The sequence below is a fragment of the Pelodiscus sinensis genome, chromosome 4 (assembly GCF_049634645.1).
Source record: "Pelodiscus sinensis isolate JC-2024 chromosome 4, ASM4963464v1, whole genome shotgun sequence".
Lineage (NCBI taxonomy): Eukaryota > Metazoa > Chordata > Testudines > Trionychidae > Pelodiscus > Pelodiscus sinensis.
The window spans coordinates 127,195,004-127,211,180 of record NC_134714.1 but is presented as its reverse complement, the minus strand read 5'-3'; the positions used below and the strand labels follow the sequence as shown (position 1 = coordinate 127,211,180).

Here is a 16,177-nt window from a genome sequence, read left to right as displayed (position 1 = left end):
CTTTTGAGTGTTTCCTGGCCTTGCTCCCTGGCACGGCTGGGACCATGTATGTGAGGGGGGCACCGGAATCACAGCTAGGGCCACACAGCAGTTGACTGTTTATCCACCAGGTTTTAAAATGAAATTTTCCCTATAAAGGGTTGGTTGGTTCCCAGAAAGTGTCGGCTTTGTGTCCCACCCCTGAAGGGCTGAAAGCCACAGTGATCTGGGGGCATAACATGGTCTGGAGACTGGTTTTAGCAGCAACAAGTGTTGGGTCAAATATCCAGGGCTTCTTTTTGAAAAATACACAAGAGGACCAGTTGGAGATGCCCCACCTCTAGAATCACTGAACAGCTCTGCTGTGGGCACTTGAAGGGAAACACTTCCCAGCTCCCAAGCACTGCGGCTACGTCTAGACTGGCATGATTTTCCGGAAATGCTTTTAACGGAAAAATTTCAGAACAGAGCATCTAGATTGGCACAGACGCTTTTCCACAAAAGCACTTTTTGCGGAAAAGTGTCCGTGCCAATCTAGACGCGCTTTTCCGCAAAAAAGCCCCGATCGCCATTTTCGCGACTGGGGCTTTTTTGCGCAAAAGAAATCTAAGCTGTCTACAGTGGCCCTTTTGCGCAAAAGTTTTGCCCTTTTGCCTGAATGGGAGCAGCATAGTATTTCTGCAAGAACACTGACAATCTTACATGTGATCATCAGTGCTTTTGCTGAAATTCAATCGGCCAGTGTAGACAGCTGGCAAGTTTTTCCGGAAAAGCGGCTGATTTTCCAGAAAAACTGGCCAGTCTAGACACAGCCTGCGTGTGTAAGACAGAAGAAGAGATGAGATGGAGGGGGAGGAGAAACCAGCATCCAGTGGGGGACCACGGCAGTGAGAACTCACCTGGTTCTAGTTACACACTAAGGAAACACCCAGTCCTGCCCCTCAGTGTCCCCAGCTCTGCCCTTTGATTCACTCCCCTGCACACAACCATTAATCTGATGCCCGTTCAGTGCCAGCTGTTGCCTCATCCCAGAGCCTGGCATCAGGCTGGCCTGGGCCCTACCCTTTGAGAGATGCCAGCTGGGCTGCCCGCCATTTAGGTCTGGTGACTGGGGCCTTGTTTGTGTAGGTTTAAGGAGGGCTGCCCAGGACTCCTCAACTGCTGCCCCTCTTGTCTCCTTTGGCAAAGGGTCCCCTTGGGAAGAGTTTTATGATTTTGCTCAATCTGCCCCCTGCCTCTGGCAGACCCACAGCCCTGGAATGAAAAGAAACCATGGGAACCCGGCTGGGGTGGGCACGAGGTGCGGGTGGATACATGGCCCCAGTTCCAAGCTGTTCTCACCATCGGCACAGAGAGGTGCTGCCCCGTAGCTACCGTACTGCACCCGCAGGGCCAGGGTGGTTCGGGGCGTGGGGATTGGGACACGGGGCCTTTTCTCTCTCACCGGCCCCAGGCCAGAGGCAGGGCTGAGTGGGGAGGGGACGACCAGGCAGATCCCTGATTCCATCAGTAGTTCCCTATTTGTCTCTGTCCCCCTCTCCCTTCCGGCAGGGGGCATCGCCCAGCTCTGCCTGCTCCAGCCACAGGGACACAGAGTTCTCCTGGGCTGTGCTGGGCACGATCAACTGAGGTCAGGCCTTCTGTTTCCATGGCAACCTCTTCCTGAGCCCCACAACCACTGCATGTCCCCCACCCAGCCTCTGGGGCCACACTCCAGTGCTCCCCTGCAGCGCCAGCCTGTCAGTCCCCAGGTCCCACCTGATGTAGGCTCCTGCTTGTGAGACCAGCACGGCAGTAGGTCGGTTTGGCCACCTCAGGTCCCCGCATGGCAGGCTCAGCCCCCCACAGCCACGTCCCCCTTCAGGACTCCCACAGCTCAGGGCCTCTCACCGCAACCACCCTGCTACAGGACGGGGTGAATGAGAGACATTGCCCAGGTCGGCGGGGAGCAGTTTGAGGCATCCAACAACTTCAGTTTCCTCCTCCCACATCCCAGCGCCAGGCTGAGATCCAGTTGGTGTCTGCCCTGGAGGTGGGCACAGGGGTGGGCAGCTCTGTGAAAGGTCCATGAACTGTCCAGCTGGCCCCGCTCCTCACGCCGCCTGGGGCCAGGCACATGACAGGTCCCACTGGGACTAGCCTGGCCCCTGTGGCCTGCTCTCTCACTGCTCAGGGACCCTGCAGACACAGGACTGCTCAGGCACAGGAGTGCGTTTGGAGCGGGGGGTTCCTGGCTTCCCCAACACCAGCTGTGTCATTTCAGAGGAACTGGGGGGCAAAGCTCCGTTTGCCATCCTGCAAATCCAGGCAAACTGAGCTGCAGAATAACCGGTGGGACAGCAATTTATGCCTCTGCCCAACTGCTGCCCCGGCCGAGCTCAGACAGACACCGGCCTCACTTCTTCCACCAGCCTCCTGCCCAAGGGAAAAACAGCCACTTGGGACAGAGGTCCCTTCCCTGCCCAAAGCATGTTCAGGGATTGGCTGCTCATTCCAGCCCCCAGCTCAGGCCGTGGTCCCAGGCAGCGCTTTGGGAATGGGGAGAAGCTGCCGTGATGAAGCAAACACCCCCTCAGAGCGCCGTTGATCAGAGATATGACACAGCGCCACTCCCGCCTGCATTAGTGGGGCATGGCCCTGTGTCCACACCTCACGAAACAAGACAGTCGCCCAGGGCCAGAGTGGATGGGCTCTGAGCCCTATTCCCCACCCCTGAGCACGCGTGTTCTTCCTCCTCTATCTGCCACCCTGCTCCCAGTGCCCTCAGACGGGACTCCGTCAGGAGGCTCTTAGCCCTGGACGTCACCACACTGATCTGCTGAACGAGACGTGGCCCTACAGAGGGACCGAGCAAAGAGGCGATACCTGGCCATCCTACTCTGTCACTTCCCCAGTCTCTGCCTCCTGGCTACAAGCGGCCACTCCGTCAGCCGGAGTCTCATGGACCCCTTTGGTGCCATGGTCCACGGCTACACCCTGCCCCAGTACCGTGGGCGTGGCTACATGCAGGTGATCAGCCCTGTGACAGCCAAGCAGACGTCACTCCAGCACCTCTCTGGTACATGTCCCAGGCTCAGGGCTGGGGCCGTTACAAATTCACGCTTCATTTTGGTCCATTGCAGTCATAAGATTTTAATAATCATCAGCTTCGTGGTGTTACACATTTTAATCTGAAATGTGATGGTTCTGAACCCCAATATGAACCAATATGAGGCTGTGGGGGCACATTGAAAGCCATTGGTGGGATCATAGGATTGATACCCCTCCGCCCCCCGTTCTGAGGAGCTGTTAAGTAGGCTGCTGCTGGCAAGGAATCTGCCTTCACTTCAGAGCTGGGCTCCTGGCCAGCAGCTGCTCCCCTCCAGTTGGTCACTCACCTTCTAAATGAATCGCTGCTGCCGGCAGCTGCATAAAGCGAAGGGGGACAATCCGCCAGTACCTTGCAATAGCCAGTCCTCATGCAACAGACCAGATTTCATGGTCCATAGCGCACTTTTACAGCCACAAATTTGCTAAGGCCCTACTGCTGGGGCCAAGTCCCACAGCTCCATTACCAGGATCTCTGCATCCGTTTCCCTTCCCTGACCCAGCCTTAGCTTTCAAACAGCCTAGCAACTTTAACAAAGTCCCACCCGAAACAGCTCTATGCCAGCCACAACGCCCTGCGGCTCAGGGGTGGTACGGCCCCATAATAGTTAAATGTCCCTAAGGTCACCTCTGACCTTTGGCAGAAGTCTGAGAACGATCTGTTCCCGATGTGACGTCCTGTCCCGCTAACGGCATTTTTAATCTCATGTTTTGGGGACACTGTACCTGCAGGACAGGGAATACTTCAGGCTACACTTAACCTAGTAATCAATAAATAAATGCCATGAGTGAGAGTTTGTGGGGAGAGGGAGTTGGGAGGCAGGGGAATAGGGCTGCAGGGGATTGAGACTGCAGCACACGGAGGAGTGTTACAGGGAGATCAGAAGCATTAGGGGGTTCAGCCCCCGACTGGTGACCTCTCCACACAGGCCACAAACCAGTCCCACAGAGTGCTTCAGCAACCTGCCTGAAGCCTCCCGAGCAAAACCCCTCCGACACCCCAGCAATATCCGTGCCCCAGATGGCCCCGGGCCTCATACACAGGTGGGGGGTCCTAGCACCCAATCCCACCTACCCCGAACAAGTTCTGTCCGGTTCCAAGAAACCAGCCACAGATCCCTGGTCAATTTACCCTCTGGACCTTACCCACAAATCACGCTGGGCCAGTCCTTTAGAATCTATATCTAAAGGTTTATTATTACAAGAAAGAAAAGCATGAGAGTAAGGTTATTAAAGTACAGTACGTTACATGCACCGAATCTCCCAGTTCTCGATGCAGGCTCTAGCAGAGATGTTGCAGCTGCTGGTTTAAAAGTTCTTATTGCACATCCTACGATCAGGATGGGTTCACAGGTCTTCCGGGCTCTTCAATCCCTGCAGTGCGCCTCTGGGATGAAGTGCTGAGCTGAGAACAAAATGGCATCGACCACATGGCCTCTTTATACCCTTCCTGGCCTCTTCTAGTATGCAGCAGGTCACCTGGTCCTCAGCCTCTCTCTGCTGGTAGCTCTTGGGTCTCCGCCCTCCTGCTTTAGGTGTGTCTTTGGGCCATCAAGGGCCATTGTTCCACAGGGCTTCACTACTCAGCCTGTCCATAGCAATGCTCAACCACATTCACAGAAATATTCAGCTTCCACACAGATTACAGATTCCTACCTACACACACAGACATTATACACTCACATAAATAGCGTACATAAGATCAACAAACAATAATCTCCCATTCAATACCCCACATGGCTCCCCCCACACCAATTTCTGGGGCCAACACCCCCACCTAGGGGTGCAGCAGCGGTCTGGCTGCTTCCCTCCAATTCAGCAACGTGACAGGGGGATTCTCGTGTTGGGTGTTAGTTGTATTTAAAAGTTTGTCTGAGTTATTTTAACAGGTAAGTTAATTTCTTACATTCATAACTCTCGTGTAGTTTATTGCTGTGCGATAGTATGAAAAACAATTAGGTTAACAAGGTAAGTAACTAGGCAGTTAGGAAGCTTACAATAAATTTGATCTATTCAAAATCTTTTTTACTTTTTATTCATTAAAGCAACGAGTTACTCATTTTCTATGACTGGTTTTAAATCCTTGATTGAAATATAATGATGAAATTCATATTTAGATTGTATAACATTCATTTCTCTTGTGTTTTATAAAACGTACATAGTGTAAGAATTTGACATTTTTTATGTAAGACATGAACCTAAAGAGAGAAAATGATTTAACAGAATGTAAACCACAAACGTTATAACTTATATTAGTCTGTAGTTAGTAAACTAAATAATTAATTAAACAATAAGTATCCTAAGAGGTGAATTGTTTACAGTGGTGTAGTGAGGAAGGCCGGGGGAGGGAGGGGGTGATTGCCCCCAGCTGCACACTAGTGGGGCACCAATTTAGTCCCCCTCCACTGCCTTGGTCATCCCTCTGCTTGCCTGCTGCTCCTCTGCTCACCGCCATCAGCTAGACCCACCTCTCTGCCCCCCGCCTGACCCTCCTTCACCTCTCCTGCAGGGCTAGCGCGTGCGGGGCGTGGCCCCAAACTAGTGGGGGTGAGGTAAGATGCGCTACAAGCTTCCTCCCCGCCCCCAGGGCCAGGCTCAGCCGTGCACCAGGTTTGGGGCCTTGCCACACGGCGGTGGGGGATGGGGAGCACACATTTTGCATTCACGCCAGGTGCGTAACACCCCCTCTAAGCTTCTGGGATCACAACTCCTAGCCCACCTCTAACACATTGCTAGCAGCCGTCAGGAACCCATGAGCCTTTTAAATAGCAGGAGCTGAACAGCGTGGGCTTCCCTAGTGGCTCCCAGGCAACTTGTTAGAGGGTGGGGCTGGGAGTTGCCCTGGGTCAGATGAAAGGGCGGGTGGGTGGACTGGATCCAGCCTGCTGACAGCCTCATGTTCAGTGCCCCGGTCTAGCCCTGCTCAGGGGCAAACTGCAGTCTGAAGTGGCCACTCAGCATTAGCAAGAGGGGACGGACCTGCCGTCTTTGCCTATCCTGGCTGTTTCTCTGCAGGCTTAGTACCCTCAGGCCCTACAGCCTGATTATGACATCAGGCCAGAGCTCCCCTGCCTGCCTGCCTGCCTGCCTGCCTTTCCCCGACTTCCCCAGGAACCAGATCCCTCCTGCTCCCCCAGCTAAAGCAGGAAGATCTGTGCTGTCCTCCCTCTAGGAGCCCTTATTTATACAGGCCTAGCTGGGCCCTAATTAGTTACATCTGCCTCAGCTGTGGCCGACATGCTCTCAGCCTTCTCCCAAGGATGGGTTTTATCCCTTAAAGGGCCAGTGCCCCCGTCATTCTCCCCAATAACCTTCAAAATGCCCCCACAGCCTCATATGGGTCAGGAGGCTCATAGTTTGAACACTGCCCCATAGAAGTTGCTGGGCCAGGGTGCCCTGGCAGGGGCTGTTGCTCTCCCTGGGTGTGGATAACACAGTGGCACAGGCTGGGCTGACACTGGAAGCCCTGGCTCTCCTGCAGCCTCTGTACAGGTTGGTTTTCTTGTACCACAAGGTCATAGATGGGGTTGCCCTGCGCATGCGTCTGCTTGGCTGTCACGGTGCTGACCACCTGCATGTAGCCACGGCCACAGTACTGGGGCAGGGTGTAGCCGTGCACCATAGCACCAAGGGGTCCATGGGGCTTTAGCTGACAGGGTAGCTGCTGGGATTCAGGAGGCAGAAGCTGGGGAAGTGCTGGAACAGGCTGGCCAGGTGTCACCACACCCTTGGTGCCTCTGTAGGGCCATGTCTTATTTAGCAGGTCGGTGTGGTGACATCCAGGGGTCAGCATCTCATGGCAGAGTCCAGCCTGGGGGCACAGGGAGCAGGGTAGGAGCAAGTGGAGGGAGGAACAGGTGGGCTCAGGGGCTGGGGAATAGGGCACAGAGTCCTGCCAAACTGGCCTGACTCCCTGGCTGGTTTAGTGACGTGTGGGACTTGGGGTCTTGCCCCACTAAGGCAGACGCGAGCAGCGTTGTCATACCCCCTTCGAGACTCACTGATCAGGGACATCTCATCACTGCAGCTTCACCCCATTCCCAGAGTGCCCCTGGGGGCCAGAGCCTGAGCTGGGGGACCGAGTGAGCTGCCAATGCCTGAGCAGGCTCTGGGGAGGGAAGGCACCTCTGGTCTGGGCAGGCATTTTGCCTGACGGGGCCATTTAAAGGGCCAGGTGGCTGGTGGAAGAAGTGAGGCTGCCTCTCACTCTCCCTTTCTCTTCCCTTCCTCCTCCTGCCTCTCACACTCTCTCTGCTCGCCTCTGTCTCCATCGGGGATGCGCACTCGTCCAGGCCCCACCCCCTGGGTGTGTACGTCACCACCCCGCACCCCCCTTCGCCTCCCACTCTGGTGCTCGGCTGACTTCTGTGCCTTTCAGTTGGGTCGCTGCGCGGGAACAAGCAGAGCAAACGGCCTCTCTGTCTCTTCCTCTTCTCCTCCTACTGCCTCACCCTCTCTCTCTCTCTCAGCTCTTGCTCGCCTCCTGCCTCTCTCTCCTTCTCTCTCTTCCTCTTCTCTCCCTCCCACCTCTCACTCTGTCTACATCTAGACTACGCCCTTTTTCGTAAAAGGGATGTAAAGTAGACGTATCACAATTGCTAATGAAGCGGGGATTTAAATCTCCCCCGCTTCATTAGCATAAAAATAGCTGCCGCTTCTTTTCTGCATGGAGCTTTGCCGGAAAAAAGCACCAGTCTAGACGCTGATCTTGCGCAAAATAAAGCCTTTTCCGAAAGATCCCTTATTCCTTATTTCATAGAGATTTAAATCCCCGCTTCATTAGCAATTGCAATACGTCTAATTTACATCCCTTTTACGACAAAGGGACGTAGTCTAGATGTAGCCTCTATGTTTCTCTTCTCCTTCTCCTGCTGTGTCTCTCACTCTGTTTCTCGCTGTCCTCCACCTCCTCCATTCTCCTCTCTGTCTCCTCCGCATCTTTTGTGTCTCTTCCGCTCAGCGGTGGATTTAAGGCAGGACGAGCGGGGCGGATGCTCCGGGCCCTGCGCTTCCTGAGGCTCCATGCATGCACCATGGCGCCACAGTGCATGTGTTGTGTCAAAGGAGGGCCCTGCGAAATTTCGCTGCCCGGGGCCCCGCGGCACTTTCCTCCGCCCCTGCTTCCACTTTCCTCCTTTTGAATCTGGCACCCTTTCCTGATGTCAGAGATGCACGCGCATCCAGGCCCCATCCCCTGGCTGTTCCCTCTGGACGGCATTATTGCCTCCCGCCGTGGCACTCAGCCATGGGCCACTCAGATGGGCCGCTGCGCGGCAGCAAGCGGCCGTTTGGGCCCCGCGTTCCCCATGCAGCACACTTGTGCTGCTTGTTCCCATGTAGTGGCCCGGCTGAGCGGCCACGGCGGGAGGCAACAGCGCCGCCCAGAGGGAACAGCCAGCGTTTCAGCATTACGGAGTCACAGACATTGGGCTACTATAGAGACGACTAGAGCAAGATCAGCTCTCACTGCCGTGCTCCTCCCGCTACCGTGCTGGTTGAGGGTTTCCCCTTCCCCTCTAATGCAGCTCTGCTCGTGTCATACACACCTGGTGCTTGGGAGGGAGGAAGATAAAGGCTCCCACAAGAAGGATATTTAGTGACACTCTAATGAGGTGGATCAGTTCCAAGCAGTGTTATTGGTTAGTTTTCAGAAGGAAGCCCTGACCCTGGTTGCTGCAGACGCCAGTCCCCAGACCAGGTCGCACCTCCAGACCACTGTGGCTTTCAGCCCTTCAGGGGTTGCACACAAAGCTGACACTTTCTGGGAGCAAACGGCCCCTTTTCAGGGAAATTTTCATTTCAGAAGCTGGTGGAGAAAAGGGAAACTCTTGTGTGGTCCTAGCTGTGAATCTGGTGCCCTGCTTGCCCACTCAAAGGTGTCCGCAACAATCGGTTTAATTTCAGCTGGGATCACAAAGCACAAAATGTTTCCTAGTCCACCCCCCAATGACAGGGGTGGAGTAAAGGGGATGTGGGTGCCTTGGCTGACTGGTGCTGAATTGAGCAGGTCTGGGTCTATTTGGGTTCAACCTCACATCAGGAGTCCTTGGGGATTGTGAAGTTTGGTCTGAGGGAGGCATTTAACCCTTGAGTTACTGAGACAGGCTGTCCCTTCAGGTTGTCCTTGATAAGGGAACACTCTCAGGTTGGCTGCTATCCAGGGGGAACAGCCACATGGATCCTGTGTTACAATCTTTATGGCCAGAACTCCCTGCTCAAGGGGATGTTGCTGAATGGGGACTGATTTTGCACAGATCCTATCACCCTCTTTAAAGCTGCTGTGTTTGTCCCATCCAGGAGAGGGGGAAAAGAGCTGAGGAGAGCAGGCTGCGTTGGACAGAGATGTGGGGAGGGGGGGGGGGTAGAGGGCATGGAGAGGGAAGGGGTGGAGCAGGAGATCAGGTGAGGTGTCTGGCAGGGTGAGGGGAGGGTGACACACGGATGATGGAGGAGTTAGAGGCACAATACACAGAACAGGTTGCCCCAGGGAATGCAGGGGAGGAGGAGTAGATGCGGGTGGACACTTAGATTGACAGGATGGAAGATCATTGAGCTGTTGCTGGGGTGCCCGGCAGGGGAAGTGGAATAGGGAGATGCTGTGTGTGTCTGTGGGCAGGTGTCCACCATAGAGGGCAGCTTATGGTGCTGGGCAGAGAAGGACAGACCCTGTAAAGCTGGGTACGGGGCTATAGAAGAGGGACAAGGCCTTGAGGCTGGAGGTGGGAGATGTTAGTGGTTCCACTTGGCCTAACAATGATCCCCAGACTTGTCCACCCCTCTCTTGTCAAGTGACCTGGGCCGCTAGGCTGGGGACTCGCCCTTTGCCCTGGGGGTTTGCATGGTGGCTCTTTCCAGTGCTGTGTTACATTGGACGAGGTAGAACAGGCTGGGCAGGCGCTGGAAGCCCTGTCGCTCCTGCAACCGCTGCATCTGGAAGTTCTCCACAGCCACGTTGCCGTAGATGGGGTAACCTAGTGAATGGAGCCGCTTGGCCATCACGCTAGTCAGCACCCTGTTGTAGCCGCGCCCCCGGTGCTGGGGCAGAGTGTAGGCAGCCCCCAGGGCACCAAACACGTCTGAAGTGTCCCAGCTGACAGGGTGGCCGGTGGCATCCAGGAGGCAGGCACTGGGAAAGTGGCGAATCAGGCTGGCCAGGTATTTCCTGCTCCTCTCGTTCCCCCCAAAGCGCCACGTCTCATTCAGCAGGTCGACATGGGAGACATCCAGGGATGAGAGCTTCACAGCCGGGTCCAGCCTAGGGGGGCAGAGAGCAGCAGGGTGGAGCCCCAAAGGTCAGGGATGGGGACTGGGACCCCAGATAGTTAAGACTGGCCCGACGCTCATGAGGCTTTAAAAAAAATACGATGCTGCATGGCTGGTCTCCCCTGAGACCTGGTCTCCTCTTGCCCCAACCCTGCCAGTGCTCTCTGATTTATTATGGTGATAGGCCCCCTCCCCCATCATCTGCTACCTTCTCACCTGCCCATCTCGTCCCCAGCTAGTCATCCTGCCCCATCCGTTGTGCCCTTGCACAGACATCCTCAGCCCTGTGCCCTAACCCATAGCCTCCCGTTAGCACCTCCTGGGTTCTTCCTCCCCTCCCTGCCCTGTGGGGGTTGCCATAGGCTTCCCTCTGTCCTTCCTATGCCAGGTGGCCTAGAGTTGTGGGGTCACTGTGCTGCCCCATTGCTCACAGCAGGGGAGGGGAAGGAGGGAGAAGAACTGAATTGGCATGCTGAGTAATTTCTGCAGCCATGAGAAGGTGTCACGCTACTGCAGGATGTAGAGGAAGACAGATCTCTTACTGAAGCAGTGTTGATTGGCTGCTTTCCCCCAGTATGTCGTGTAGGAGAGGCAGCCAATCAGACTGGGCTTTCACACACATACCCCTGCCCAAGCAGAGGGTAATTCTGATGACTGTCTTTGTAAGCCGGACTCCAAATCTGTCCAGACTTGTAGGGTGGGGGGAATGGCAGAGCCAAATGATGAGGCGAGGGGCTGTCTTGCTCTGGGGATGGAAAGGGGTCCCAGGGCCCTTCTCTCCTGGGGGGCGCTCTGACCTGGCCTCAGCACATGGGATATCCATTGGGCCAGGGCTGGAGAATGGGACGCGGGGACTTTCCCTTTATACCCACATGACGGCAACACTGCCAAATGTCCCTTCTTGTTAGAACTGAGCACTTCCTTCCTCCTTTTGGGAGAGATCCCCCCCCACTGCCCACATCACCCCCTGGGTACCTGCCCCTCCCTGGGTCCAGGTGAAAAGCCAAGTTCTGAACAGGCTGTGGGCAGGGCAGGCTCCTCTCTACCCTGGGCCAGGTGAGACGTGGTGAAGAGATGTGAGGAGCGTGGCCACTCAGCGCCTTCTGGGTTTCCTGGCAGAGGGCAGGGCCCTGTGCAGGTGCTGAAGGGATCTTGCCACCAATGGGTGGTCCCAGCCCATGGCCACACTCCCCAGTCCCTGCGGGGTCCCTGAGGGAGGCTGGGCTCAGCGCCAGTCCCACTGGGATTCTGCTGGTGGCAACAGGACCCCAGTGCTCCAGGCCCTGCATGGGGAGCAGCCAGACAGAGCTTGGACATCCAAGTAGCCTGCTGGCCAATGCCCCCACCTCTCAGCCTGCTCCCTGCTCCACCACGCTCCACTCCTCCCCCAGTGCCTGGCTATGGAGCCCGGCGGCTCAGACAGTTACTCACCGGATCTCAGGCATGGAGCTGGGATCGGGGTGGAAGTACATGAAGTAGCGGTGCACGTCCAGCTGGGACCCCTTGGTCTGGGCGATGTCCCTGGAGGCCTCGTACAGCCCGTCACGGAGCCCTGCAGGGGGCAGTGATGGGCCGTGAGCCATGTGGACCATAGGGGAATGGTTATGAGAAAAGGGCCCATACATGTGGGGAGCCCAGCCTGGCACAGGGGGAGGGGTCTGAGCTACCAAACCCACCTGCCCCAGTGTGACGAGGCCCAGAGACGGGGCCCCTTGGCCTGGTCCCGGTTCATGAAAGCTCTCGGGTCCCTTAGTTGTTCCTTATTGGTCCCGCCACTTCACCCCCAGCCCAGTCATACGATGGCCTCTTTAGCCTGCCAGGCAGAGAAGGATGAGGGTGGCTTCTCCTCCAGCTAGCTCTACGCACCCTTCTCCGAGGGCACAGGAGGGAGAGAGGGGCCCGGGCCCACCCGCACTCACGGGCCCCAGCCCAGGGCCCTAAGGACAGGGACCTTTAGTGGTCCCATCTGGCTGGCGGGATATCTGCCACAGCTTGCCAACCCACGGGCTCTGAAATGCCCTGCCCTGGGCTGCTTCCTCTCCCCCTCTGGTGCTTTACCTCCCGACCGTCCTGGGTTGTAGTTGCTCACGCTGGCTCGTGCTCCGGGGCCCAGTTCCCTCACCAGCACCCCTCTGACCACTTTCCACTCCCGGGTAAACTGCCCCCACTTGCCCGGTGGCCAGCGTCTTTTCAATCCAGTGCCACCGCAGCGTCCCATGTGATGCCACTCTGACGTCCTGCAGGTGGCTCTCCCCCACCCCCGTCACTTTGGGGCCATGCCAGGGCCACGGTGCCTACAACCGCAAGGCGCTCCGTGGCCCGTGAGCACCCGGCACAATGCCAGTGCCCCATTCCTGGTGCCGCGAACTGAGCGCTCGTGGTGGTGGTTACAGTGAACGGCTGCGGGGCCCCGTCACACCCAGGCTTGGGGTTTGGAGCAGGACAGGACAGATGCTCAGTAGCTGGGGGGCTCTCCCCAGTGGTGTGGGCCCCATGGTACCGTGGATGCGGAAGGCCTGGTCCCAGTTGATAGCACTGACCAGCAGGGTGCGGCACGCGCTCAGGTCCCGGTAGTACACTGCGTACGTGTTGGTGTAGAAATCAGAGTCGTCCGATGCCACCTGCCGGGGGGAAACATGAAACCAAAAGGGGAACTCCTATGGAATAACTGATCTGCCTGCCCCCTTATGGAATCTTGGACCTTTCTCTGGGGTTCCCTAGAGGTGAAGGGCTGCAAATCTCAATCCCAGCCCCCAAACTGGCCTTCCTCCTGTGGGCCCTAAAAGAGGAAGGGTCTGAATCAAATTCCTGTCCCCTCCCTGAGCCAACCTGTCTCCCGCTGTGGGCCTCTAAAGAGGCAGTACCCCACATCCCATTCGATGATGTTCCCCCAGATGCAGAGCGGTGGGGCAGCACCTCTCTGTGTGGCCGGATAAGGACAGCTTTGAATTCGGGCCATGAATCCATCAGCACTTCATGTCCAGCCACATTCCCGCGGTTTATGTTCATCACGGCACTGTGGACCTGTGAGAGACAGAGACAATCCTGCGCTCCCAGAACTGGAGGGCACCTCGAGGGGTCATTAAGCCCAGTCCCCTTCACTCATGGCCAGATTGAGCACCACTTGGAGGTGTTGGGGGTCAGAGGCAGGGGAGGGGCAGCAGTTCCAGCTTTTACAGCTCTGTCAGGAGCCTTCTGATGTTTACTGAGGGGTTTCAGCGTCTCGTGAGCCCCTGCACATTGGGGGAGATTTTGCCCTTTTGAAAAATATCCTTTGTCTTCCATTACTGCCTATGGGGCTGACACCACAGGCTGCCCTTAGTGAAGATGGTCACCACCCGTGTTCCCTGTAAGCTGTGCATTTGTGCGGCCACTCAGAAGTAATTCAAATGCTTCCCAGATGGTTAGCAGAGAGCCCATGGCTAGGGGCTTGTTTCTACAGGTGGTGACATTCCCACATGCCTCAGTGCACAAAGAAATTATTTTACACTTAGATGGAAAAAATCTGCACTTGGAAAATATTAGAGGGCACATTGGCCGCTACCTCACAATGATTTCAGTGGGCCAAGGCCAGGGAAGCTGAGATATGGAGATGGGGGGAGTGGGGAACGTGAATAGCAGTGAGGAGATGAGGCTGTGAGGGTTGGGGAGGGACAGTGGAAGGCATTAGAGGTTGGGCTGAAGGACAAGGAGGGAAAAGGGGGATGGGGACATGGGCCGCGCTGTTTCTAGCCACCCTGGGTTCACTCTCCTAATTTTTGGATCAGACCCTGCTGTGTGGCCCCTGGGCTTATATCAAAGGGGAGATCCTGAATGGACTGTGACCCCTCCCACCTCCACACACACACTTTTGAACTATGTGATGGGCCTGGAGCCATGGAAGGAGTCAGAGTGACCAGCTTCCTAATTGTTTGGCATGGAGTCCATCTGTGCAATGATTGGTTCCTATGGCGCGAACATGCCATATGATTGGCTGGGGTGGAGGGTCCTGCTGGCTATGCTGGGTGAGCAGCAGGAATAGGTGATGGGTTTAGACTTTGGGAGACAGGAGATGTGGGTGGGGATGGGGTAATCAAAGAGCAGCCAGAGCGGGAGAGGGTCCTTCCTGCAGCCAGCCAATCCCTGCCCCATCCCTGGCAAGAGAGAACTTTCTGCCCCACTCCCATTACTATCCCAGGAGGTGCCGCGTGGGGGGAAGGCAGGTCCATTTCACCGGCAGAGTCTCAGGCAGGCTCCTCCGCAATGTCCCCTCCAGCAGCCGCAGCTTGGAGGAGCAGCTCAGGAGCAGCATCTCCGGTGGGGACGGGTCCTCGGCAGCTTCCAGCAATGACTGCGCAGGGGACGCCCTGGGGGGCAGAGACGCATCAGTTCCCTGCAACCTCCCTGCTCCCACCTCCCTGGAGACTCACAGTGTGTCTGCAGCCTCCCAGACCTGCCAAAATAGCAAATCCTATTGGCTGACCCCACCGTAACAAACCAGGTGGATGCAGCTCCTGTGTCTGGGCGTTGTTCATGCTATTGCACCAATGGCTGTTTCTCAGAGCAGCATTTCCTGAGGGTTTTCCTCTCCCCTACGGATCAGAACTTCCCTGCAGTTAATCCTGGAGCTTTTCACTTTAAAAATCCCTTTTCATAGGAATTTGCACAAGTGTCACTTGGACGTTCCCAGAGCCAAGCGGTGGTGGGTCAGCACCTCGACGGGACAATTCTCTTTGAAGAGAGAACAAACCTTCTCACTATTTCCCCCACTTTTTGGAGCTGTGGTTTTCTCAGTCAAGACCCTCCCATAACGCACCAGTCTGGGTGCAGGGCCCTGCTCACCATCGACCCTACAACAATAATGCGTCCTGTGTGGGCCTGTGTGGCCCCAGGGCAGGACTGAACAGGCCTGGGTGTCCCCAGTAGCTTCCACTCACCTGGGCAGTCTCAGCACTGGGATAAAATGCAGCCCCAAAGAAGTTGGAGGGACAGGGAGCTCGTGGCGCAGTGAGGTTCCTGCTGGACAGCAGCTGGTTCTGTCCCTGCTGGTTTCTCTCTTGACAACTGTTCCATCTTATACCTGCGTGAATGAACCATTAACAGAGTCTGTGTGGCTGGGAGCTGGGCCAGTCATGTCCCTGCAGTAGCAACACAGGGTCAGGATCCCTCCAGGGACAGAGGGGGGCGAGGTGATTTCCTGGGGCTGATGAAGAAGAATGTTGAGGAGACACAAGCACGGCCGGGAGTGCGGCTCAGGCAGCCAGCTGAGCTGGTCCCCTTCAGTACTAACCCACATCCCTGGGCTCCCCATGGCGCTTTCGGTCTCTCTTAAACAGAAGCCTTCACTACTGTAACCGTTGCTGACCTGATGCTCAGCTGGCGTATTGTATGAAAAAGAATTTTGAGGAGTCATGAGCACGGCCAGGAGTGGGGCGCAGGCGACCAGCTCAGCTGGCTCCTCTTGACTCCTGACCCACGTCCCCGGCGATCTCAGCTCTGGGCTCTCCCATGGCAGCTCCTGCCTCACTCTGTCTCTCTTAAACAGAAGCCTTCGCTATCGTAACCGTAGCCAACCTGGTGCTCAGCTGGCGTAATGTATGAAATCAATCAAGCTGCTTTGCTGTCTCCAGATCCCTGGCCTGGGACAATCCTGCAAGTACGGGGCCCCTGAGCAGCGTGACGGGTCCATGGATCTCGGTGGGATGGCATCCGCAGGAGTGCACCCATGTCGATGATGCAGCTTGGGACAATAGCTGCATACACCTCAGTGGGTGCTCTCACCCCCCTCATCTGACCAGTACGCAGGAGCCTGTGCCATGCACCGAGCCTGCCTGTTCTCAGCTCCTCACCCTACTCTAGTGGTGTGATT

General features: G+C 56.2%; 1 protein-coding gene across 1 annotated transcript; it reads right to left on the bottom strand.

Annotated features, from left to right (window-relative positions):
• Positions 1-7,970: 7,970 nt before the first annotated feature.
• On the bottom strand, positions 7,971-15,382 carry LOC102463433 (glycine N-acyltransferase-like protein 3). The gene is made up of 6 exons (XM_075928544.1): positions 15,246-15,382; positions 14,543-14,675; positions 13,246-13,353; positions 12,830-12,950; positions 11,761-11,881; positions 7,971-10,321 (listed from the first exon to the last, which is right to left on the bottom strand). The coding sequence occupies exons 2-6, from the start codon at positions 14,618-14,620 to the stop codon at positions 9,868-9,870; spliced, it is 882 nt and encodes a 293-aa protein (XP_075784659.1). The 5' UTR covers positions 14,621-14,675; positions 15,246-15,382; the 3' UTR covers positions 7,971-9,867.
• Between the last annotated feature and the right edge of the window lie 795 nt (positions 15,383-16,177).